This window comes from Scyliorhinus canicula, chromosome 11 (assembly GCF_902713615.1).
Source record: "Scyliorhinus canicula chromosome 11, sScyCan1.1, whole genome shotgun sequence".
Taxonomy (NCBI): domain Eukaryota; kingdom Metazoa; phylum Chordata; class Chondrichthyes; order Carcharhiniformes; family Scyliorhinidae; genus Scyliorhinus; species Scyliorhinus canicula.
Genome location: NC_052156.1, coordinates 58,357,706 through 58,384,688, shown reverse-complemented (window position 1 = coordinate 58,384,688; position 26,983 = coordinate 58,357,706). Strand labels below are relative to the sequence as shown.

At 44.5% G+C, this 26,983-nt stretch overlaps 1 protein-coding gene across 6 annotated transcripts in view; it reads right to left on the bottom strand.

Moving 5' to 3' along the window:
• The window catches only part of LOC119973102 (microphthalmia-associated transcription factor-like), a 400,216-nt gene that overhangs the window by 194,391 nt on the left and 178,842 nt on the right, over positions 1-26,983 (bottom strand). Inside the window, exon 1 of one of the 6 annotated variants that reach the window (XM_038810636.1) lies at positions 15,324-15,426. The exons of 4 other annotated variants lie outside the window; for them this stretch is intronic. In XM_038810636.1, coding sequence (XP_038666564.1) covers positions 15,324-15,379 — 56 coding nt within the window. In that variant the 5' untranslated portion in view covers positions 15,380-15,426. Of the gene's footprint in view, positions 1-15,323; positions 15,427-26,983 lie in introns of those variants that run through there. One more of the 6 variants, XM_038810641.1, reaches the window with a different exon arrangement.

Sequence of the window (26,983 nt, the reverse complement as noted above, 5' to 3'; positions counted from 1 at the left end):
ACAGGGTGGATACGTGGTGTTGAGTAGGGTGATCATTGCTCGGCACAACATCGAGGGCCGAAGGGCCTGTTCTGTGCTGTACTGTTCTATGTTCTATGAAACCAAAGCAGACACAGGAAGAATATGCCAAACTCACAAAGTCACCTAAGGCTGGAATCCAACCCAGGTCCCTGGCGCTGTGAGGCAGCAGTGCTAACCATGGTGCAACCCATGCATTATATAGCAAGGTATCTTTTAAATCCTTAAAAAGCATTTTCACTGATTCAAACACTGTAAGTGAGGCATTCCAACACATGGTGAGTTTTACAATGCTCCATTCGACTGCCTGCAATTAGGAAAGGGAAAGTACTGTAATAAGTATAAAATTACTAACACCCACTATGGATGCCACTTTATCCATGATAACAAGTAGTATAGCAGTCAATCATGGCTTGCTCGAAATAATGATCTATTCCCCCTTCTCAGAGAGTCACTTGAGGATCCAGCAGTGGAGTGCAGAATTGTAGTAGCTAAGGGCTAAATAACAATTGTGGAAATGCAAGTGTAGCAGCATGTTCCATGTGATCAGGCCCGTAAAAAACAGGTGTTTTTGGCTACTAACTTAATAACTTGAAATGGAGCACTCGTAATCTGAGCTAATCCGTTAGCAGCTTCTACAAATCAATTTGAATATTATTTTTAAGTAAAACCGACAGATTCCAACAAAATAATTGTGCCATATAAAATCTGTGTCTCTTTTATATAACTTTCTATATTAAGTGGCCTGATGATCTGAATTTTCCAGTTAATGAATAAAGCAAGGGTGCTTGCTGCTGACCTTGAAGAAAGCCTTGCCGAAAGATCATGCCATGCAATGGATGTAGTGTTGTCTCATGGAGATTCTCAGCATGGAGCTGAGGTGATGATATCAAGCAGGCCAAGGAGCCAATCACATCAAAGAATTCTCATAGCCAGCCAACCAGATATTGAAAAGTACTAATGACCTAATAACTTTTCTAAAATGTTTACATACAATTGGATTTAAAAACAATTAGTTTAAAAATTCTGATAATTCATCACAATAGATATTTAAAAATAATGTACAAAAATGTACAAATAAAGTATAGTTCAGTAATGATTCAGATTGTTAAAAACTCAGTTGTAACTGATTGAATTAGTTGTAACTTTTCATGGGATCTCAAACAGTGATATCACAACGATGGGCCCATTGCAGGCAGCGATAGCAGAATTTATAATGGAGAATAAAGAAAGTCTCGAAAGTAAACAAGTACTTTGGCGAGGATTTTCCGGCTCCACGTGACAGGTTTTCCGATAGTGAATGTGACTAGCCATTTGCTGTCAGCGAGATCTTCTGGGGACCTTTGCATGGATCACCAGCCCCACTACTGGGGAACCTTTAGCGCGACCAGAATATCCAGCCAGTGGGAAGGTTCGGGAAATCCCTCCCTCTGTGTCTGTCTTCATGGAGGATGAAACAAAAAACTCCCCTGGATACGACAGAACCAAGGTACTAGCAAGAATGAGGAATTGGAAGAGATTAGCATTGGTAAAAAAAAAGAGTAGTACTGGAGAAATTAATGGGATTGAAAGCTGATAAATCTCCTGGACCTGATGATCTACATTGCGGAGTTTTGGAAGAGTTGACATGCTAGTGGTCACCTGCCAAAATTCTATAGATTCCGGAATGGTTCCTGCTGACTGGAAAGTAACCCCACTATTTAAGATAGGGGAGAGAGAGAAAATGGTGAACTACAAACCTGTTAGCCTGACATCTGTCGTACAGTAGTGGGGAGAATGCTAGAATCTATTATAAAGGATGTGATGAATGGGCGCTTGGAAAATAATGGTAGGATTGGGCAGAGTCAACATGGGGGAAAAGGGAAATCATATTTGACAAGAACAAAGAAATTACAGCAGAGGAACAGACCCTTTGGACCTCCAAGCCTACACCGACCATGCTGCCTGTCTAAACTAAAACACCATCCCCTTCCGGGGATCATATCCCTCTTTTCCCATCCTATTCATGTATTTGTCAAGATGCCCCTTAGAAGTCACTATTGTATCTGCTTCTGCTACCTCCCGCGGCAGCAAGTTCCAGGCTCCCACCACCCTCTGTGTAATAAACATGCCTCATACATCTCTTTTAAACCTTGCCCCTCACACCTGAAACCTATGGCCCATGGAATTAACTCTTTTACCCTGGGAAAAAGCTTCTGACTATCCACGCTGTCCATATAATCTTCTATCAGGTCACCCTCAACTCCATTGTTCCAATCAGAACAAACCAAGTTTCTCCAACCTCTCCTTATAGCTAATGCCCCCCAGACCAAACAACATACTGGTAAATCTTTTCTGTACTGTCCCCAAAGCTTCCACATCCTTCTGGTAGTGTGGCAACCAGAATTGAACACTATATTCTAAGTGTGGCCTAACTAAGGTTCTATAAAGCTGTAACATGACTTGTCAATTTTTAAATTTAATGCCCTAGCCGATGAAGGCCAGCATGCCGTATGCCTTCTTGACCACCTCCTCCACCTGCGTTGCCACTTTCAGTGACCTGTCTACCCGTATAGCCAGATCCCTCTGCCTATCAATGCTCTTCAGGGTTCTGCCATTTACTGTATGTATTGCATTACCTCATATTTATCCGGACTAAACTCCATCTGCTCTCTCCGCCCAAGTCTCCAACCAATCTATACCCTGCTATATCCTCTGACGGTCCTCATCGCTATCCATAATTCCACCAACCTTTGTATCGCCCGCAAACTTACTAATCAAACCAGTTACATTTTCCTCCAAATCATTTATATATATTACAAACAGCAAAGGTACCAGCACTGATCCATGAGGAATGCCACTAGTCACAGCCCTCCATTCAGAAAAGCACCATTCCACTGCCAACTTCTATCTTCTATGAACAAGCCAGTTCTGTATCCATCTTGCTAACTCACCTCTGATCCCGTGCGACTTCACCTTCTGTACCAGTCTGCCATGAGGCCAAAGGCCTTACTGAAGTCCATGTAGACAACATCCACTGTCCTACCCTCATCAATCACCTTCATCACTTCCTTGAAAAACTCAATCAAGTTAGTGAGACAGGACCTCCCCTTCACAAAATATTGCCTCCTGCTAATATGTCCACTTATTTCTAAGTGGGAGTAAATCCTGTCTCGAAGAATCCTCTCCAATAATTTTGCTACGACTGACGTAAGGCTCACCGGCCTGTAATTACGTGGATTATCCTTGGTACCCTTCTTAAACAAAGGAACAACATTGGCTGTTCTCCAATCTTCTGGGACCTCCCCTGTAGCCAGTGAGGATACAAAGATTTCCCTCAAGGCCCCAGCAATTTCCTCCCTTGCCTCTCTCAATATTCTGGGGTATTCAGGCCCTGGAGACTTGTCTAGCATAATGTTTTTCAAGACACCCAATACATCCTCCTTTTTGATCTGAACATGACCCAAACTATCTATACGCCCTTCCCCAGACTCATAATCCACCAAGTCCTTCTCTTTGGTGAATACAGACGCAAAGTACTCATTTAGTACCTCGCCCATTTCCTCTGGCTCTACGCATAGATTCCCTTCTCTGTCCTTGAGTGAGCCATTCCTCTCCTTGGCTACCTTCTTGTTCTTTATATATATGGGATTTTCCTTAATCCTGCCGGCTAATCGCTTTTCGTGACCCCTTTTAGCCTCCTGACAAGTTTCTTTCTACTTTCCTGGAATTCCACACTTGCTTTGTGTGTTCCCAGCCTCCTAGCCTTGACAAATGCTTCCTTTTTCTTTTTCACTAGATTCACAGTATCTGTCATTATCCAAGGTTCCCGAAAATTGCCATACTTATCCTTCATTCCTACAGGAACTTGCCGGTCCTGAATTCCTATCAACTTAAACTTGAAAGTCTCCCACATGCCAGATGTTGATTTGCCCTCAAACATCTGCCCCCAATCTACATTCTTCAGTTGTGTCTAATATTGTTGGAATTAGCCTTTTTCCAATTTAACAACTTCACCTGAGGACTGCACTTATTTTTATCCATCAGTACCTTAAAGCTTACTGTATTGTAGTCATTGTTCCCGAACTTAAACCTCCCGGATTTAAACCTTTTAGATTTTTTGAGGATGTAACTAGCAGAATAGATAAGGGGGAACCGGTGAATGAGATGTATTTGGGATTTCCAGAAGGCTTTCAATAAGTTCCCACACAGGAGGTAAATTAGCAAAATTAGAGTACATGGGATCAAAGGTAATCTGGCATGGATTGAGAATTATTTAACAGACAGAAAACAGGGTTTGGGAATAAACTGATTATTCACAGGCTGGCAGGCTGTAACTTGTGGGGTACTGCAGGGATCAGTGCGGAGGTTATTCTCAATCTGTATCAATGATTTGGATGTAGGTGCCAAACGTAATATTTCCAAGTTTGCTGTTGACACAAAAACTGGTGGGAATGAGAGTGTGGAGAGGATGGAAAAAGGTTTTACGGGGGTTTCGCCAGGCTAAGTGAGTGGGCAAGAACATGGCAGATGGAATGTAATGTGGAAAAATGTGAAGTGTTCCACTTTGGTAGGAAAAACAAAAATGCAGAGTATTTCTTAATTGTTTTATGAGGAGAGGTTGAGGACATGGGGGCCCATATTCCGAAGAGTTTAGAAGAATGAGAGATGATCTCATTGAAGCAGACAACATTTTCACAGGGCTCAACAGGGTAAATGCATAAAATATGCTTACCCTTGCTGGGGTCTATAACCTGAGGACAAGGTCCCAGAGCAACAGGTAATGTCATGGAAGACTGAGATGAGGAGGTATTTCTTCACTCAGGAGTAGTGAATCATTGGAATTTTCTATCCCGGAGGGCTGTGGAGGCTTTGGCATTAAGTATTTTCAAAACAGAAATCAATTGATTTCTAGATCTTAGGCCTACTCCTGTGCCTATCTCTTATGTTCCTATGTAAGAAAGGTAGAGGGAAAGGTTTTGGCTCATCACCTGATTCACTGCTTGGAGAAAACTTTCATCATTTTTACATCTGATGTCATAATCAGAAAATTGGTTTTCAAACTATCACTAACTTTGTGACTAGAAGAATTTCTGTGAAAAGGAACATTGCTTGGCTGGTTTAGCAGAAGCTGACACTCTGTGGTGAACAATAATCCAATGCTGCCTGTGTGAAGAAACGTGAAGGACAGGGCAGCTCGTTTAAATATGTAATTAAGTATATTGCAGTGACAGCACTATAGGAGCCGGAGTTGAAGATCAGAGGGTTACCAACCAGCAACAGGCTGTTGACTTCTTATGCTGCAGCATCATTTGATTTAAAAGGTGGTGACTTGGTGAGCAAGGTGGCTCACTGAGGAATAAATCTGCATTCTTCTGCGGCAGAGCTCCCCACCAAATATTTCCTGTAAATGAGCACTTAGTGACTGGAGGACAGCTCTGATGGTCATATCGGAATATTGGGAAGATGCCTCATTAAAAGAAAATAAAGAACCCCAGAGATCAAGTCTGTGCACATGCTGTATTGTTAAGCACCAGAAACACAAGTTAGAAAAGCGGCTTGGACCTCATCACCCAAAAATAAGTGGAGCCTGATATGTGTCAGAGCAACGGGCACCAACCATTGCACTATTGGGCCACAGATTCCATATCCGTACAACAACCTTTGAACAGAGTAGCATATTTATATATTTTTTAACATATCAGAACGATAAAGCAGATAAACTCAGCTGTACAGATAAAAAAAGAAAAAATATAACTAGAAAAAGAAACAAGGGACCTTGGCATTGTGAACAGTGGAAGTTTTAAAGAAGAGAAACTATATCCTGTTCACTAATGTTTGGTGAATACCTAGGATATGCATCAATGGCATGATTTTTGTTTGCTGTACAGGAGACTATGTTTACTTGGATATTAAATGAAGCTCAGGTTTCCACTTCTCCCAATCAACAATTATTTGCACAATATTATATGGTGAAATCCTCTGGTTTCAAGCTCTTGAAATGGGTCAGACCCAATCTGTATCTCTTCTCTTCTCTTTCCTTCCTCCCCCAACCCCCCCCCCAATCAAATACTTCTATTCATTGAAAACCTATTCCTTTGGTAAACAGGCCTTGCAATTTGAAGGTTAGAAGTAGCAGTAGCAAAGCTATCAGCGTCTTCATCACCATTTCGATAGCAAAATGTTTTCCGCATTTAAAGTAGTCTTTCAATATATACACTACTAGTATGTCACAGCATTAGGTCCATGACCAACTGTAGAAATTGCATTTTACTTGGGTTTAGGACAGACCCTTTGAAGATACTGATGACGCACTCAGCAGTTGGTTCATATTAAAATAGAACAGCTATCAGTGTAGAGGCTAGTTTAATCAACAAGTTTTAACATTTATTTTCCTCATAACACCATAAGGTCATTAAGACATAGGAGCAGAATTATTCCATTTGGCCCATTGAGCCTAATCTGCCATTCAATCATGCTTCTCATCCCCATTCTCCTGCCTACTCCCCATAACCCCTGATCCCCTTATTAATCAAGAACATATCTATCTCTGTCTTAAAGACATTCAGTGATTTGGCCTCCACAGCCTTCTGCAGTAATGAGTTCTACTGGCTCACCACCCTCTGGCTGAAGAAATTCCTCCTCATCTCTGTTTTAAAGGATTGTTCCTCCAGTCTGAGGCTGTGCCCTTGGGTTCCAGCTTTTCTCTCTACGTCCACTGTTCCCATTTCTCTAAGAATGTACAAGTCATAACCCATATCTCTGCCAAAATGTTTGGTTCTGTGAGCTTATTGGAGATGTTGCCTGAGCCAGTGCTGGTTTAATGTATGCTGTGTTGAAACAGATAACTTCTGACTCTTCTGCTGATTAGCAAATTACTAAGATTGGTGGAGTTGCAGACAGTGAGGAGGACCGTCAGAGAATACAGCAAAATGTAGATAGATTGGAGAGTTGGGCAGAGAAATTGCAGATGGAGTTCAATCCAGGCAAATGCGAGGTGATGCATTTTGGAAGATCTAATTCAAGAGCAGACTATACGGTCAATGGAAGAGTCCTGGGGAAAATTGATGTACAGAGAAATCTGGGAGTTCAGGTCCATTGTACCCTGAAGGTGGCAACGCAGGTCGATAGAGTGGTCAAGAAGGCATACAGCATGCTTGCCTTCATTGGACAGGGTATTGAGTACCAGAGTCGGCAAGTCATGTTACAGTTGTTTAGGACTTTGGTTAGGCCACATTTGGAATACTGCATGCAGTTCTGGTCGCCACATTACCAGAAGGATGTGGATGCTTTAGAGACGGTGCAGAGGAGGTTCACCAGGATGTTGCCTGGTATGGGGGGTGCTAGCTATGAAGAAAGGTTGAGTAGATTAGGATTGTTTTCGTTGGAAAGACGGAGGTCGAGGGGGGGCCTGATTGAGGTCTACAAAATTATGAGAGGTATGGACAGGGTGGATATCAACAATTTTTTTCCAAGAGTGGGGCTGTCAATTACAAGGGGTCACGATTTCAAGGTGAGAGGGGGAAAGTTTAAGGGAGATGTGCATGGAACGTTTTTTACGCAGAGGGTGGTGGGTGCCTGGAACGCTTTGCCAGTGGAGGTGGTAAAGGCAGGCACAATAGCATCATTTAAGATGCATCTAGACAGATGTATGAACGGGTGGGGAACAGAGGGATGTAGATCCTTGGAAAATAGGCGACAGGTTTAGAAAAAGGATCTGGATCGGCGCAGGCTGGGAGGGCCGAAGGGCCTGTTCCTGCACTGTAATTTTCTTTGTTCTTTTGATATTATTAGTTTTATTTTCAAAGTGCATATGCTGCCCTCCAGCTGCACTGTGTTCCAAACCCTGGGTGCTGCCTGGTCAGGAAATTTTCCCCTCCCTGGTCAGGAACAGAACTGCAATAAACATCACAAGCCTGTGTCCTAATCCCAAACTATCGATGAACAATGTCAAAGGAGATCGACTAGTTCAATCAAAATTGATTTCATATAAACCTTTGGCATTTTAGTTAAAATTGATTGGGAATCAATGCAATCAAGAGAAGGGATACAGTTATGGATCAAAACTACTTGTATTTTGGTTCTCCTTTCAATTATGTGTCTAATTCTGGAGCAGCATGCTGGCACAGTGGTTAGCGCTGCAGTCTAACGGCACCGAAGTCCCAGGTTCGATCCCAGCTCTGGGTCACTGTCCGTGTGGAGTTTGCACATTCTCCCCGTGTTTGCATTGGTTTGCCCCACAACACAAAGATGTGCAGGCTAGGTAGACTGGGCATGCTCCATTGCCCCTTAATTGGAAAAAATGAATTGGGTACTCTAAATTTATTTTTTAAAATGTGTCTACATTCGATGTAATGGTGGAGTGGACTCGATGGGCCGAATGGCCTTACTTCCACTCCTATGTCTTATGGTAATATCAATGCTTTATGTATTTATAATTGCCTAAGGTTAAATTAAAAGAATATTAGGTGCAAAAATGGACACCATTGTTATTTCATCCTCAAGTAGGTAGTTACGCGTGAGTTACAGAATAAGCACTGATTTTGTATCACTGTTACATATCAGTAAAATAATAATTTAATTTCAGTTAGCTATCGTTATCACTAATTAACATGAAAAATGGATATATGACAGTTTCTTAAGATCCTGGGCGCGATTCTCCGCTGCCCACGATGGGTCGGAGAATAGCGGGAGGGCCTTCCCGACATTTTTCCCGACCTCCCGCTATTCTCCCCCCCCCCACGGCCGCCCCACGACACGAATCGCTGCTTGCCGTTTTTTACGGCAAACAGCAATTCTCCCTAGGCCGATGGGCCGAGTTCCCAAACCTTTACAGCCGTTTTCACAAATGCAAACACACCTGCTCTCACCGTTTGTGAAAACGGCCTCAAAGTGCCGTCCCGGACAACCATGGCACCGATTGGCACGGCCACACCATGGCCGTGCCAAGGGTGGCATGGGCCTGCGATCGGTGGGCACCGATCGCGGGCAACGGGTCTGATACCCGCGCACTATTTGTTCCTCCGCAGCCCCGCAGGATCAGTCCGCGGGGCGGCTGAGGGGCATGATGGCCCGCGCATGCGCGGGTTTGACGCATATGCGTGATGACGTCATCTGCGCATGCGCGGGTTGGAGCCGTCCAACCCGCATATGCGCGGCTGACGTCATTGTGCGTGTCAGCCACCGTGACGCTTGGCGCGCGGGCTTAGCAACGGTCGCTAAGCCCGCGATGCCGTTCTTCACGGGGCCACGCTGCTAGCCCCGCCCAGGGGGGAGAATCGGGTCCCGGGATGGGGCGCGGAGGCTGCCGTGAAACACGGCAAGTTTCACGGCAGCCTTTACGACTCTCCGCATTTGCGGAGAATCGCGCCCCCTATTTCTCATAGTTCTGGGCCGGGATTCTCCGAGCCCACGCCAGGTCGGAAAATCGCCACGGGGTCGGGGGCACGAATCCCGTCACGCCCCTCCGACACCAGGCCGCTGATTCTCTGGCGACCGGAGAATCGCCACCAATCGCACCGCCGGTTGGGGGCTGTTGAAAGCGGCCCCCGCAGTGACTCTGTGCCATCGACGAGCCGAGTCCCGCCGCCGTTGTCTGTGTATGGTCCTACCCGACGGGACCTCGGCGTTCTGGCTGCGGGGGTAGTCCTGGTGGGGGGGCTGGGGGATCCTCCATGGTTGCCAGGCCTGCGATCGGGGGCAACCAATCGGCGGGCACGCTAATTCCGGGAGGGGGTTATGTTCGTCCGCGCCGGGTCCCTATAGGACTCTGCCATGTTACCCGGGGGGGGGGGGGGGGGGGGGGGGGGGGGGGGGGGGCGGCGTGGAGACGGCCATGGCGCACATGCGCGGACCTGCGGCAGCCGTGGCGGGCTGGCTTTCTAGCCCCTGAGGATGGGGGGGAATGACTGGGCCTGGAGGCCCGTTGACATCGGAATCACTCCCGCCGGGTTTGACTCCGGCGTCAACACTTCGCCAGGATTTCGGAGAATCCCGGCCCTGGTGTTTCATCAGTGTGATCAAATAAAATTTTCTGTTTAGGGAGCAATCAATTTTTAAAAAAAGGGTAAGATGTTTACTTTTGGCACTAACATAATAGAGTAATGTCACATTATTGCTTGTGGACCTAAAGCAGTTGCTTGACAGTTGACTTGGATTAGCAAGGCCTATAAGGGAAGGCTGATACAATATTATTCAATTCACCCTATACCCTACTGCTCAAAGTTAAAACTGTCCCATTTCCTTCCGACAATAACTTCTACATCAAAATCAGTTTATTAATAGTTCTCCATTTGCCATTTTAGGTGTAATCTTAGTACCTAAAGAAAAGTTTGCTTCCAAGGCTTTAATCCAGGCATTTTCAAAGACGGAGGCGCGACCCGGCGAGTGGGTGTCGGGAGGGTCGCAGAGCTGGCCGTCACGGTGCTCCCAATTGCGAACCATCGCGCGCAACAGCCGGTTTTTAACTATGCCGGCTGCGAGCGGCCTTCAAAAAGGCTCTGACCATATTTTTAAAATGTGGCCGCACTGCGCATGCGTGCCCGCTCATCGGTGCGCATGCGTAGAGTTTTGCGCATGCGCAACGATAAGCGGGCACGCATTTATTTATATGGTCGCAGCCTTCTTGAAGGCTGCTTGCAGCCGGCATTGTTAAAATCCGCTGCTGCGGCTGTTGCCCACAGATTTGCGCAATCGGAGACGCAGATTTTTCTTTTAGAATTCTATGTCATCTTCCTGCCTGAAGGGAGGCAGGGAGGCAGGGAGGCAGAGAGCAGGTCACCCCCCCCCCCCCCCCCCCCCCCCCCCGAACACTGACATCACGTGCTTTGAGCGTGATTACGATTCCTCCATTCTGTCAGCAACAAACAAGGTAAGAGAAACTGTTGGGTCGCGAAGGTCAGCCAGAGTGGGCGCAAATGTCGGCCGGCGGGGCCGCGAAAGTCGGTCGGTGTGGGTTGCGAAGTTTGGCTGGTGTGGGCCGCGAAGGTCGGCCGACGTGGGTCACGAAGGTTGGCCGGTTGGTAAAAATGGGTCCCCGGAAAAAAAGTTTGAAAACACTGCTTTAATCAACAACCTTGGCGAGAAAACGGAATCCCAAATTCCGTGCTAATGGAACTGGTTTTGCCAGAGCCTATAAGGCTGGTTCACAGTCAAACACACCCCTGTGCTACTTGAAAATTGAACAGGGAATATGACTCAGCATAACAACTTATTGTATGTAAGCATACAGCCGTTTCAAAGGGATGCAGCTCATTAAAATAGTTGGTACCTGTTTCAAAGCACAAAAACAAAAGTGTTGGATGAGGTCAAAAGGACATCAATCTAATACGGTGGTGGTTTGTGGATAACTGGTGGTGCAGGATGGCATTGGACAAAATGGACTTGTGACTGCAAGAAGGTTGGCCCAAGAGATCCAAGCATTATGCCTGCCAGGAAATGATAACTAGGCTCAATACCAATGTCTGCTGAGTTTGAACCAGAGAACAGATACAAAAAAAGACAACACACTTGAAGGAATTTGGTAATGAGTAGTGTGGCTGGGAGATGGCCCAAATTCTAAGGCAATAAAGCACTGTTGACTAAGCTATACACCACTTCATATGCATCCTCACACAAACGGAGGCCTCAACATCGCACACTGTCAAGATGCAACGTACCTTGCTATACTCTCATGTTCCACAGCTTTGCATATAAAACCACACTAGCACAAATATGATCACCTATTGACACTCTGGATGAACTTCAAGTTAAGAATATGCAAATCCTCAATGATCTTCCACCCAGCTCCTCCCCATATTTTAGGAAATGCAGCAGTGCAGTGACATTGGCAGCAAGGTTATGCCATTCAGTAGGAAAGATGAAAAGATGAGAGTGCAGTGCACACTGACCAAAGCATCAGTCATCCGTTTGGTGCATGTATAAATTAGCTTGGAAATGATAGCCAAAACTGTGTCAATGGCATAATTGCTGTTGGCAGTGATGACCTTGCCAACCACCAGAAGTTGCAATCTAAGATTTGAATTCTGACTGTAAATGACCTTGCTGCAGATCAATTAAAGGACAGAGCATAATAGTTTATAATGGTGAAGAAATTGCATCTGCACACTATAGTCCAATTATTCTCCATAAGTGTGCTTCACTTAAGGATGTACCATAGAACCATAGAATTTACAGTGCAGAAGGAGGCCATTCGGTCATTCGAATCTGCACCGGACCTTGAAAGAGCACCCTGCTTAAACCCACACCCCCATGCTATCCCTGTAGCCCAGTAACCCAACCTAACCTTTTGGACGCAAAATGGGCAATTTAGCAAAGGCAATACATCTAACCAGCACATCTTTGGACTTGGGGAGGAAACCAGAACACCCGGAGGAACCCCACTCAGGCGCAGGAAGAAGGTGCAAACTCCTCACAGTCACCTGAGGCCAGAATTGAACCTGGGACACTGGGGCTGTGAGGCAGCAGTGCTAACCACCGTGCCATCCCTTGGGGATATACTTGGTTTCGATTTCCCCTTGGGTAAAGCATTAGGATATGAAGTCATTTTTAACAAAAACATTGGCAGAATAGAAAAACATCTAATAAAAGGTTGAAAGAATATTGTCCTACATGCTACTAGAAAAGATAAATCCTGTGGCAATAAAAGCTACTTCACACACAAAAACTCTCTTGCTTCAATTCATAGGAAAGAAAAACAGCAAATGTGGTATGAAACTAATTGCAGTAGGTTTTCATTTAAATATTCTGCATTGAATTTAGGGGTTTAATTAGCTGAGGACGGCAAGTATTTCAGTCCACCAAATGCATAAAGCAACCAAATTGCACCCAGAAGGAAATGGGGACAGTGTCTGCTCTCCAGTTCCATGATTCCCCTCCACCCACTGCACACCTGCAGGCACATGGCACCACTGGATCTAGCCTTTATTTTGAAAGCTGCAAGGTACAAGCTGTGAATTAGTCATCAACAATACCCTGAAAAACATTTCCACATCTACATCTCAATATTTACTGCTACCTATCTGCATGAAATTAATTGCCTGTTGTTCGTCTGGAAAATATGCAGTTTTGAAGCTGAAAGTAACATGAAAATTGTGATTTAAACATCAAAGCATTAAAGTTTTTAAAACTTGCAAAGAAGAATCTTACAGTTTCCTTCAAGTCATTTAAAAGTACACTCCAAGGCTGCAACAAAAAATGCCCATGTCAAAGCACCAATTGCCAATGTCACTTAAAGAGCCCCAAGAACAGCTGCAGTGGAAAGTGAAACGTTAGGACACCTTGATGGCAGAGTTAGAGAAAATCACTAAATTCTGCAGGATTGATACCCCTTATCTTGATAGAGCAAAAAATGTAACTGAGAAACAAGAAACATTTAACATTATCAATTTGTTTTAAAGTGACCTTCTGATATCTTACCATATCAAATCAAAGACTGAGTGTAAAACTAACAACTGCGAAACGCAATGAAAATGTATGCCTATTTCAGCAGACAACAAAGCTTTCTAGGTTTCGATATCTAGATAGACCAAAAATCAACAGCAGAAAGATATTTTTAAACTACGACAAAGGTTACGAACGATTCACACTGGCTGCGGCAGCATGATATTTAAAATTGCTGCAGGCAATAATTGGCATTTAGGTCATTTACGCAGTCCCATGTATGTATTTGAAAATACATTTCATTGTTCAAAAGAGCCTGCCACTAAACAGCATTAATAGGAAACATTTTGTTTAACTCATTAAGGTAAAATGCCTCCGCCTTTGCCAAAAAATCCTAGCGGAAATTGCAGACAACACACGGGAGGTGGATGAAGTGCAGTATCACAGGTGAGGACTCAGAACCTTGTCCTGTTCATTCAAGATTAAAATTGTTCACAAGTTTACATTAGTACTTCATAGAATCTACAATGCAGAAGGAGGCCTTTCGGCCCATCAAGTCTGCACCGGCCCTTGGAAAGAGCACCCCACTCAAGTCCACACCTCCACCCTATCCCCGTAACCCAGTAACCCCATCTAACATTTTTGGATACTAAGGGCAATTTAGCATGGTCAATCCACCTAACCTGCACATCTTTGGACTGTGGGAGGAAACCGGAGCACCCGGAGAAAAACCCAAGAAGGAACGGGAGAACGCGCAGACTCCGCACAGACTTGATTCAACAGCACCAATAATTAGTTCAGCAAAAACAAGTTTGAGATAAACTCTTCCAAGCACAAAACTAAAACTTGGAAGGTTTTCAACAACAATGTTGTGATTGCTCATAGTAAAGGTCCATGAATATGAACATTAACATAATGATTTGCTTGATTCTGGAGAAAACAATTGTACAAATGTTGAATTCTAATTCTCCAGTTACAGTGTGATATTTTACTACATAGTGACGCTTCTAATTCACCTATAATTCATCTTAAAGCTCCACTTAAACAACTACTTATTTAGTAAAAACTTCAAACATCATATCTCACCTTCTGATAAGTGCCACAACAAAGAAATCTAGATAGAAATGGCATGCTTCTGTTTTACACTACCTTTTGTAAAAATCCCAACACATGTACTGGAACCTCACTACTGCAAGACGATGTTAATTCAGTTCAAGAAAACCTTCTCTTTTGACCCATGACTACTCAGTAAATAATTAATAAGTTGTACTGCTGGATTTTTTTCTTTAGGTTGAACTTAATAAATGACCACAATGATGAATCGCTTCGCTACCCTTTTTTTTTACAAAAGACAAATATTTAGAATTTCTAGACTCTAGCACTGCAAAGTATTAAATAAATGCTCTAAACCTTCATGTTCTGAAATTAACATGTGCTTGATTGGGCATCCTCAGATCCAAATTACATATTCACATTTTTGCAACTACAAATGTTCAGTTAGGTATCTTTAATGTTTTACCATCTTACACAGCACAAAGGTTGAACTAAGTTCGCAGTTACTATTCAGCGAACTAAAATGTTTGGGATTTTTGAGCTCACACCAATGTATTTAAATATTTATATTTAGATGTGTTCTCACTGACAAATGTAATGTGTTGTGTACAGACACATTTACTGGACAATCCAAAAAATTTGGGAACAAGAAGTAATCATAAATGATCTGTGTCAAGAAAAATACAAAACTGCAAAGGCGTTTAAATAACAAAATATCTGTTTACAATACATTTGCAAATTAAGATTGAAAATAATCATAAAGCAGATTCTGGATGATCTTTAAACTCTCAATCTGTTTTCTGTAAAGCTCTTGCCTTAAGATATGTACAAGGAGAAAAACATGTTTTTAAAATTTTCAGTTAGGAACTTCTCAAAAGTTACAAAGTACTTACATGTAAAAGCTCTGGAATGAACATGGTCTGAACATTTGCACTCCAACAGCCTCCATTTTTTCCCCTGAAAGGTGTTCTGCAAGCCCTTGGAGAACAGTGAAAGTCAAACTCTACAGCAGTATATGTGTCACTGGGGGTGGCTCCAGATAAGGCCCTGGCAACTCCAATCCTAGCACAGCTCTATGCCTAAGTGGTGCCTTCTGTCTGTCTGCAGCACTCAACCTGTTCAATCCAGCACCTGCATGTGACACAATGGGCTGGCTCTACTGGAGTGTGAATTTATGTTTGCAAATATCATCTGACGAATAATTCTACAGACGATCACCACTTAATACATATCCTAATGGCTTGTCAAACAATGCTCTCTATGCTATACAAATCCATCCATATTATTGTAATCAAGTTGAGAACTAATACCACTGCAGCACTGAAATATCTGAATAAAGCATTCCGTTGGTAAATATGACCAACCTTGAATCCAATGTAATCTATCTATATTTATATGATTATAACAAGCGTACAAATGAACCACCTGAATCCTACTATTGCCATCATACACCGGTTGAAAAGAGCTCCTCTGATTTGACTAAGATTTCTTTACTTCAGCTCTATATCACAATATACAAATGGCACACAATTAGTTTATAGTTTCTTTCAATTGATATTTTAGCCACTGTACTGTTACCATTGTGCTGTTAGTGGGGGGAGCCGGGGGTAAGAATCCATATTACTGAACATTAAATCCACACAGAAACATATTCATAGCAGGATTTTAATGCTCAATAAGTGCAACCATTGGTTCCCCTCTCTACTTTACTTCAGGTGCTAACATACCTGCTGTGCTTTATCAGCGCTTATTTTTATCTAAAATTTCCAGTGTTTGCAGTTTTTAATTTTATCGTGTTTGTCTCTTCCAATATTTCATGGAATCCCTATGAAATATTGGGAGCGACAAACATGACAAAATCAAATATTTTATTGAATCATATCTGTCAATTTGTTGGTTGAAATTCTTTCAAATTCACATAATCATCACCTAACGCAGATGTTCAAATAATCATTATGATCAGTTTTACTGCGAAAGTTAATAATTCTTTAACTCCAGAACACGCCTAATTTTATTACTATTTTCCAACAGTGCTGCAATAGCAAGGTAAAACAATTATGAAGAATTAGTTTAAATTGCACTGCAATGCAAAATATAGTAGCATCTATAGGGCAGCACGGTACATAGTGGTTGGCACAGTTGCTTCACAGCTCCAGGGTCCCAGGTTCGAATCCCAGCTTGGGTCACTGTCTGTGTGGAGTCTGCATGTTTCTCCCAGTTGTGTGCGTGGGTTTCCTCCGGGTGCTCGGTTTCCTCCCACAGTCCAAAGATGTGCAGGTTAGAAGGATTGGCCATGATAAATTGCCCTCAGGGTGTCCAAAAGGTTAGGTGGGTTACTGGGTTTTGGGGATGGGGTGGAGGTGTGGGCTTTAGGGTGCTCTTTCCAAGGGCTGCTGCAGACTCGATGGGCCAAATGGCCTCCTTCTGCCAAAAGTTTAGGCCATCTTAAAACAGGTTATATTAGGTTATGTGCATGAATCTGCATTTAACTTACCAAATTAAACAAAAATGACTCATTATAATACACTTAACAGAACAGTAAAATATTGACTTTTAGGAAATATATTACTGCGTATAAATAGAAACAATACAGTTCCAAAGCACAGATGATTTTTTGTTATTCATTCATGGGATTTGGGTGTCAGTGGCTAGGCTAGTATTTACTGCTCATCCCTAATTGCCCTTGAGAAGGTGATGGTGATCTGCCTTCCTGAACCTCTACAGTTTATGTAGTATAGGTACACCCACTGTGCCATTAGCGAGGGAGTTCCAGTATTTTAACCTAATGACAGTGAAGGAATGGATATATATTTCCAAGTCAAGATGGTGAGTGACTTGAAGGGCAACTTCCAAGTGATGGTGTTCCCATGTGTCTTCTGTCCTTGTCTTTCGAGATAGTAGCAGTTGTGGGTTTGGAAAGTGCTGCCTAAGGAGCTTTGGTGAGTTCCTGCAGTGCATCCTGTAGATGGTACACATTGCTGCCACAGCTTCTTGATGATGGAGCGGGTGAACGTTTGTGGAAGGGCTGCTAATCAAGCAATTTGGCCTGGATGATGTCAAGCTTCTTGAGTGTTATTGGAGCTTTAATCGTCCAGGTAAGGAGAGAGTATTCCATCACACTCCTAACTTGGGCTCTGTAGGTTCCGGACAGAACTTTGGGAGTCAAGAGGTGAGTTATTCTGTGCAACAGTCTCAGCCTCTGACCTGCTCTTGTAGCCACAATATTCATATGGCTGGTCCAATTTAGTTTCTGGTTAATTTTTTAAAAACATTTTATTACATTTATCACAAACATTGATCAAAACAGGTTACAACACATTCACCGGGAAATATACTTCCTCCTCCATCCTAACCATTCCACCCCTTCTCCTGCCCACCATCGCTGCACCCTATCCACATTCGCTGACCAATAATAATGAAGCAGGATCGGCAACGCCAACCCCCCCCCCCCCCTCCCCCCACTACCTCTGCCTCTGTAGCAGGTTCCTGCCCACATCGAGCACCTTCTCTGCCCACACAACGTCCAAAATGATTGTGTCCAATTTCAGAAAAAAGGCCTTTGGTATAAATATCGCGAGAGCCTGGAAAATAAAAAAGAACCTCGGCAGAATATTCATTTTCACACTTGGACCTTCCCTGCCAATGTCAACTGCAGTGTATCCCACCTATTCAGATCCTCCCTGACTTCCTCCACCAGCTTCATTAAGTTCCACTTATGGAGTCCTGTCCATTCCTGCACTACCTGATTCCCCAAATACCTAAACCTATCCCTCGCTACTGTAAATGGCATCCCCCCGAAGTTTGCCCGCCGTCCCAGCTCATTCACTGGGAAGACCTCGCTTTTCCCTACATTCAGTATATACCCAGAGAACCCTCCACACCTCCCCAGCAGGCCCATAATCCTTTCCATACTCTCCAGTGGACCCAAAACATTCAGCAACAGGTCATCGGCACGAGTGACACACAATGCACCCTTTGCCCCCTCATAATCCCGCTCCACTCCGCCGACCCCCTGAGAGCCATCGCCAAGGCCTCTATGGCCAGTGCAAACAGTAATGCGATAGTGGGCACCCCTGCCTCATACCCCTGTGTAAGTCAAGGCTCCGCAAACTCATAATATTCGTCATCACAATCGCCTTTGGTGCCACATACTGCAACCGCACCCATACCATAAATCTCAGCCCAAACCTTCCCAAAACCTCGAACAAGTACAGCCACTCCACCCGATCAAATGCCTTCTCCGCATCCATGGACACCACCAGCTCCGGTACCAGAGCCCCAACGGATTCATCACCACATTCAACAGTCGTCTTATATTATTCGCGAGCTGCCTGTTCTTCACAAAGCCTATTTGATCTTCTGCAACCACCCCCGGGACACAATCCTCCATTTTTCCCGCCAACAACTTTGCCAGTACTTTCACATCCGTGTTCAACAGTGATGTGGGCCTATACGACCCACATTCCACCGGGACCTTCCCCTTTTTCGGGATTAGCATAATTACTGCCTGCGTCATTGTCTCCGTCAGCTCTCCCTTCTCCAGTGCTTCATTAAACGTCACCAACAAATACGGTTCCAGGTCCGCCACAAATTCCTTATAAATCTCCGCCGGGTACCCATCTGGCCCTGGGGTCTTCAGCGACTTCGTACCCCTGATGCTATCCAGCACCTCCCTCAGACCCAAGGACTCCTCCAATGTGTGCTTCTTTGCTTCCTCCACCTGGGAAAATTCCAGCTCTTCCAGAAACCGCCCCATCTCCTCTTCCTCCAACCCCGGGTTCACCTCGTACAGTCCCTGATAGTATTTCCTAAATGCCTCGTTTATCTTACCCGCTCCGACACCACATCTCCAGCCCGTATCTGCAATATTTCCCTGGATGCTGCCTGCCTCCGCAGTTGGTGAGCCAGCATGAGGCTCGCCTTCTCCCCATACTCATATTGCACCCCTCTTTCCCTGCATAGTTCCCCCACCGCCCTCCCCATTGTCAACCTGTCAAACTGCCCCTGCAACATTTTCCTCCCTGCCAATCCCTCCGCGGTGGGCACCCTCGAATACTCCCTGTCCACCTCCACTATCTCGCTCACTAGACGGTCATGTTCCTCCCTTCTTCCCCTATCCGCATGAGCCTTAAACAAAATAATTTCTCCTGAACCACTGCCTTTAGTGCTTCCCAAAATATAGCCACCCGACACCTCCCCATTCTGATTCAATACCACATACTCCTTAATTGTCACCTGCACCTTATCACCTAAAAACCTCCATCCGCCAACAACCCCAAATCAAACCTCCACCCCGGCCTCTGCTCTCATTCCAATCAAAACCAAATCTCCAGCCAGTGGGGCGTTTGGTCCGAGATAACTATCCGCATACAGTTTCTGGTTAATGGTAACGCCGAGGATGTTGGTATGAAACACTTTATTTAAAAATGCATCAATCAACAAAGGAATGTTAAAGATTTATATTTAATAAAACAATGCTTGCAATCCAGTTTTTTGACCTTAACTGGAACTGTATTTTCTCCAGTTGATTTTCTGATGGCATGAAAATCTGGTGCTGCATTATGAGTACCAGCCCAATATCTGGTGAACTTATTTAGCAGGGTCAGCTTCACTTAAATGATGTGAATAAGGACCAAGACATTACTTGGCCTGATGTTTGGAGTTCAGCAATACCAGATTGGAAATTGGACTTAAAACGTCTTTGGACGTAAAAGGGACTTGAAAGAAGTGATGGATAACTTCAAATAAAATAGCCATTTAATGGTATTAGCGATGTCGATAGCCTTTGTACAGAGTTCTACTGCAGTTCATATATATATTTCAGCCTTTGCAAAGGCAGAATAGGTAACAAAAATGGCAGCAAACATCAAGGGTAATTCAAAATAAATGTGGTAGAAACAAGCATTATAATACCTGAACCACTTTTTAAAGGTTGGCAAAATGGAAATGAGGCTGTATGAACAGAAAATTAAGCAGAGTTGTGAAAGATTCAGCATTTCGGATCACCGGTCTAGGGTCCACATTATACATGCTTATCAGGTGCAACTGTTTGAAAACCTGCTCTCCTGTCCAAAGATACATTTCTTCTTGCGCTTTTGTTCAAGTTTGTTATTTTGTAAACCACATCAAGAGATGCAATCCCCATTATACGTGTACTTTTATATTCCGCATTACTGGCTATGAACAGTCACAGAATGCCAACAAGCACCTAAATTCTGAAGTACACATACATTTACACAAAGAGGCCGAACTGAGCACTTTATCTGAAAACTGAGTTGTGAATTAAATGTTCATAAAAAGTAAACACTGTTTCATTTCAATCAATAAACAGTGATAACACAAGCTAACATACATTACTTGGAGACATACATTACTTGGAGACTTTAGCCAAGTTCGCATACATCAAAAATCAAAAAAAAAAAGGAGCTAAAGTGGCAGTATAAGTGGACTCGAAATATCTTGTGTATAAGATTGCCACCTACTTTTATCTAGAAATAGATAAGCAATGACGCCAGTACAGTAGATATAAATTTGGCCGTTAAATAGGTGAGCATCTAGAGAAAGCAAATATTTGTAGGGACAATGGTGGGATTTTCCCTTCTGGGGACTAAGTCCCCACGTCCGCCAGAGAACGGGCGAGAATCACTCCGGACTTTTTCCTCAAAAGTCCAGGGTGATTCTCCGTTTTCCAGAGGGTTAGCAGAGCCTCGGCGTGCGTCCCGTAGATCTGGCTGCCGGCAGGGCCTGGCTAGCCAGATCGTGCGGCCGCGCATGGGCACGGCAGCTGCAAGTGGGCCCACCTCGGCGTGGGCGCCGCCGACATGGCGGAGCCACACAGCAGGCCCGCGCGGAGGAAGGTAGGTCCCTCCCAGATCGCCATGGCCCGATGATCGGTGGCCCCCGATCTCGGGCCTGACCACCGCTGAGGCCCCGCCCCTGGAGTCACATGCCCTTCGTCCTCCACGAGGACCGCCGCTGCAGCTGCGGGTCCCAGCTCCCGCTGGGTGGTACCACATGTAAACCACGCCGGCTGGAGTTCGGCCGGTTAATCGCGGAAGCGCCTTCGTGCCGCATTTCTGGCGTGAACGTCTATTCACCGCTCCCGCACCGGGTGCGTTTCCGGCGCGGAGGGTCGGAAAATGCCGCCCAATATGTAAGCTGGAGGTTTCACAAGAAAAGTCCACAAGAATAAAGTTCGAAAATTTGAACAAGTAGACTGGTCCAGTCAGCTCAGCGCTAATGAGTTCCAATAGTTGATTCAAATTGCAATAAATTTGTGGTGAGATTTTTTTTATAAATTAGGGTACCCAATTAATCTTTTCCAATTAACGGGCAAATTAGCGTGGCCAATCCACCTACGCTGCACATCTTTGGGTTTTGGGGCGAAACCCACGCAAACATGGGGAGAATGTGCAAACTCCACATGGACAGTGACTCAGAGCCGGGATCGAACCTGGGACCTCAACGCCATGAGGCAGCAATGCTAACCACTGCGCCACCGTGCTGTCCCGAGATAAGATCTTCTGACTGTTCACATCGGCGGGATCTTCAGGTCCTCCTGAAGGCGCACTCCTACCGCGGGTTTCCCGGAGGCCGGGGATGAATTCAATGGGAAATCTCATTGACAACGGTGGGACCAAATGATCCTGCCACCGGCCAATGGCGAGCCAGTGAGAAAAGCGTTGCAGGGAGCCCAGAGAATCTCATGCTTGGTGTCAACTCCAAAGGCAGGATCTACCGACCCCGCTGTTGTCAGCGGGATTGTCCTGTAACAGCACCCCTTGTCGCCAGGAAACCCGTGCGCCAGTGTGGGACCGGAATTTTCCGTCAGCATGAACAGCTGGTAAATCTCGCCCCAAATCTATTAAATGTGAGATACAATAAACATACATAGGTTACCCAAGAAGTTGTCTATATTATACAGAGAATAACTTAGCCAATTGAACTTCATGAATCTTAGGTAAATGATGTAATTTGCAGCTCATGAGTCATCAAGAAAGTCTCAAGTCTGTATAATTTAACTGAGAGAATCAGAGCAATCTTAGAATCACTTGCATTAGGCTCAGCAGTAGGAAAGTCCAGGGTGTTGAGGATCTTATTGTTGAGGAAACTAATTTTCAGCCAAATAATCAAAGTCAGTCATGGATTCCTACTCTCAAAAAAAGGGGGATTGAGTGCAGGGGTAGTCTGAAATTTATCCCCACCTGTCTGTATTCAGCATTCATGATCTTCCAGTAGTTGTCTCTGATGGAATCCTAGCCAATTCTTATCATCTCTTATCAGTGTTGGGACTATTGGGAAATTTTCTGAGAACATTTTGCCATTAGGGAACCTCACCCACATAGATAAAATATATATTGTCATTTATAGTGGATTGTGTTCACCACCCTGGCTTTTAGGTGAGGTGGTGTCACAGTGGTATTGTCACTGTACTAGTAATCCAGAGACCCAGGGCGGGATTCTCCAAACCCGCGGCAGAGTGTCCACGCCGTCGTAAACGGCGTTGTGTGTTATGACGGCGTGAACGCGCCGCTCCCACGTCTAATTCGGGGCCAGCACGGCGCTGGAGCGGTTCACACCGCTCCAGCTGCAGATCCCGGCACAAACTGTGTGCCGAGGGATCCACACATGCGCAGTTGGGCCGGCGCCAACAAAGACATGAGCAATGGCACAGGCACTAACGCGCACATGCGCAGTGGCCTCCTTCAACGCGCCGGCCCCGACGCAACATGGCGCAGGGCTACAGGGGCCCGTGCATAGGAAAGGAGACCCCAGCCACATCGGAAGCCCATCTCCCGGGGTTGGACCCCCCCTCCACCCCCCCACAGGCCACCACCCGACCCTTACACACCGAGATCCCACCGGCCCAGGGCAGGTTAGAACGGCGCAGGCGGATCTTGGCTCTTTTCCTACGGCCACTCGGCCCATCCGGGCCAGGGAATCGGCGGGCCGGCCGCGTAGAGCAGCCCACGACTGGCACTGTGCCAGCCACGACGGCGTCAATGACGCCGGTTCTCCGCACTGCGGAGAATCGCGTGCCGGCGTGGCCCGTTCACAGGGATTCACCGGCCCGGCTCGGGGCTGGGAGAATCCCGCCCCCAGGGTAACGTTCTCGGGACCCGGGTCTGAATCCCACCACAGCAGTTGGTGAAATCTGAATTCAATAAAAATCTGGACTTAAAAGTCAAATGATGACCATGAAACCATTGTCAATTGGCGCAAAAACCTATCTGGTTCACAAATTTCCTTCAGGGAAGGAAATCGGCCATCCTTACCTGGTCTGGCCTACACATGACTCCAGATCTACAGCAATGTAGTTGGCTCTTAAATGTCCTCTGAGGACAATTAGGGATGGGCAATAAATGGTGGCCCAGTCAGCGACACCAGGGAAAGAAATGCATGTAATTTAGAAAATGACCCCCAGTTTATGTTATTTGATTGAGGTCACCACTGTGATCAGATAATAGATCAGTGTAAGCTGTTCATCATAAGAACATCAACAGTGTTTTTTTTTGTTATTTCTTACAAATTAATTAGATTTCACAGCTTGAATGTCATTTTATCGAGGAAGTGTCAAAACTTCCCTTTAAGATGTCTTATAATAATTCTTTGAATTAAAAATTCATATTGATTATTTCCCCACCTTTTAAGGAATATTAAGATATGTTATTAGCAACAGAAACACCAATATTATGTACCTGCCGAAGACAAACCATAAATCAAAATATCTTATTCAAACTGAGATTTCAAGCAATGCTGTTCTTCCATGATCTGAATATAGTAATTTCAGGTTGAAATAATCAAAGGCTCGGTGGCAAACTTTTTCCTTTCTCGGTCAATGGGACACCTTTACGATAGCTATGACCTGTTAACAACAGCAGTAAATTAAACGACTGTTACGTTTCTTCCAGAATATGAGGATATGCTCTCATTTGGAACACTGAAGCACACAGTTAACGTGACAAATATCTTAAAATATATTGTAATCACATTCATAGAATCTCTCCAATGCAGGAGGCCATTCAGCCCATCAGGTCTACACTGACCTTCTCAAAGAGCACCGTACCTAGGGCACTGGGGGAGGGGGAGGGGAGCAATTTAGCATGGCCAATCCACCTAACCTGCATATCTTTGGAATCTTGGCGCACCCAATGGAAATCAAAGCAGACACGGGGAGCAAGTGTAAACTCCACACAGCACCAAAGGCCAGAATTGAACCCTGGCCCCTGGTGCTGAGGCAGCAGTGTTAACCACTATGCCACAGTGCCGCCCTTATAGTTCAAATTTTTAAAAGAAAACATTTCTCTGGAAGCAGTTTTGAAAGAATGCAGATTATTCAAATAAGTATGTACATTATAAAAAATTGCTACACATGTCTAATTTCAATATTGGTTTCAAATTTTTTTAAAAGCCTTACATTGGCTAAACAGAGTTAATTACTGCCTCGGTTGTCCGTACAGTCACTCAAGCATTTGAAAACCACTCCTAGAGCACTGAACTACAATAGCCAATGACCTGCGTAAACTAGTGATGAAGCACCATCCTGCACCCACCCCTTATCCCACCCCTTTCCCAGAATTAGCCTTCTGCTTAATGAAGAACAGAATCCCACAACTGTGACCAATTTAGCAGTAACTTAAATCTCTTAAGTGTGTAACAGCACTTCATTTTACAGGATATTCAAACTTTACTTCAATTCCACTTTGAAACATTTCTAAAGAGAAACTTATCTCTGGTGATAAAAAGTATCTGAATTGAAATTTTTTAAGAATCTCAGTATCCATAGAATCCTACAGTCCAGAAGGTAGCCATTTGGCTCATCGGATCTGCACTGACCCTCCCAGAAATCACCTTACCTACACCCTCGCCCCTGCCCTATCCCTATAACCCCACCTAACCTGCACATTTTTGGACACCAAGGAGCAATTTACCATGGCCAATCCACCTAACGTGCACATGGACTGTGGGGGGAAACAAGAGCACCTGGAGGAAACCCACGCAGATACAGGGAGAATGTGCAAACTCCATACAGTCACCCAAGACCAGTCCCTGGCACTGAGAGGGAGCAGTACTAACCACTGAACCATCGTGCTGCCGTACTTTGGCAAGTAATAGTTCAAATTATATTAGTTTGCGTGTTTGAACAGCCCATCACACAAATGCTGTGTTATTATTATTTTAATACTCACTGTTCTAATCGACTAAAGTGACTTTTGGTTTGAAAATGATGTCTCATTTCTCCCTGAATAAAAATAAGTTTTTTCCCTGAATAAAATAAAAATAACATTTCTCCCTGAGTAAAAATAAGTTAACCAAGCACCATTTCACGAACAGAACTTCATTATCCATATAATGTTAATATAATCTTATTGGTAACTCGTCTATCTGTCAAAGAGAAAATATGCCACCAAACCTTGGGATACTTCAGTCTAAAAAGTACTACATCCTTACATTTTTCTTATTTTTACACCTCTGTCAATCTAATTTTTTCAATCATAATTCTTATTTCATAAAATATAAACGTAATATAACAATATAATAGTAGGAATTCTTAGCTTTACAACATTTGTCACAAGAGTTACCCAGCTATATGGATGACAAGTTTCATCATCCTAATTTTTCACAGGTTTTCACCAAGATAAATAGAGTCAATTAGCAGAATAATGCCCACCACGTCTCCCCCCCCAACCCCCACCACCCTACCCACGACCCTCGCTTTGCTGTTTAAAAGACGACGGCCAGTGGGAACCAGTTTATCACTGGAACATCGTATTTGGCTCGGTCATATGCCCTAAACGTGTAATGCACACCAGTTGAATGTCCTCAAAACCTAGGGAAATCCTTTGTAATATCCAGTGTGTGCAGGGTTTGCTGTGCAGGTGCTAGAGGAGCCTCCATTATACTGGTGTTGAGGGTTTGTTGTGTTGTGTGGTCTAGATGGCTGGGGTACTGTGGCATTTGCTGGTGCTGGTTTCTGATGCCTGTAGTAGGTGATGCCGGTTTTGTAGATAATGGGCATCTGAGGCTACCACATAACCGTCTGGCTGCGGGGAATGGCTTTTACCACCGCCAATTTGTCATGGCCGCGTGCGCTCTGGATCCAGACCGGATGTTAAAAGGGCAGAGTCTGTGGACATTTCAATCACAGTACCTTTTCCCTCTTAATTAAGATACCATGAGGGCAAAATTCACATTGGTTTTGATATTGCTGCAAGAGCACCTCGACAGTGGGGACTGTAGTCCTGGTGCATCTGGTGAACGACCTCTGTGCGGACAAGGGCAGACCCTGTCTTGCCATGATTCACAGAATGAGGAGAGCAGCATAGTAAACAGTGTGATCTCAGGCACAGTTCACTGGCTGGGTCATCGCCCATTTCACCACGCCATTGGACTGTGGGTATGGGGGCTTCTCATGATATGCTAAAAGTCCCATGGGTGTTCAAAGTTCTTAAACTCACTGGAGATTATCCTCTAAGGGGTGCAGTATGTGGCAAAGTATCTCTTGGTAAAAGCAAATTACTCTGGATGCTGGAATCTGAAATGAAAGAGAAAA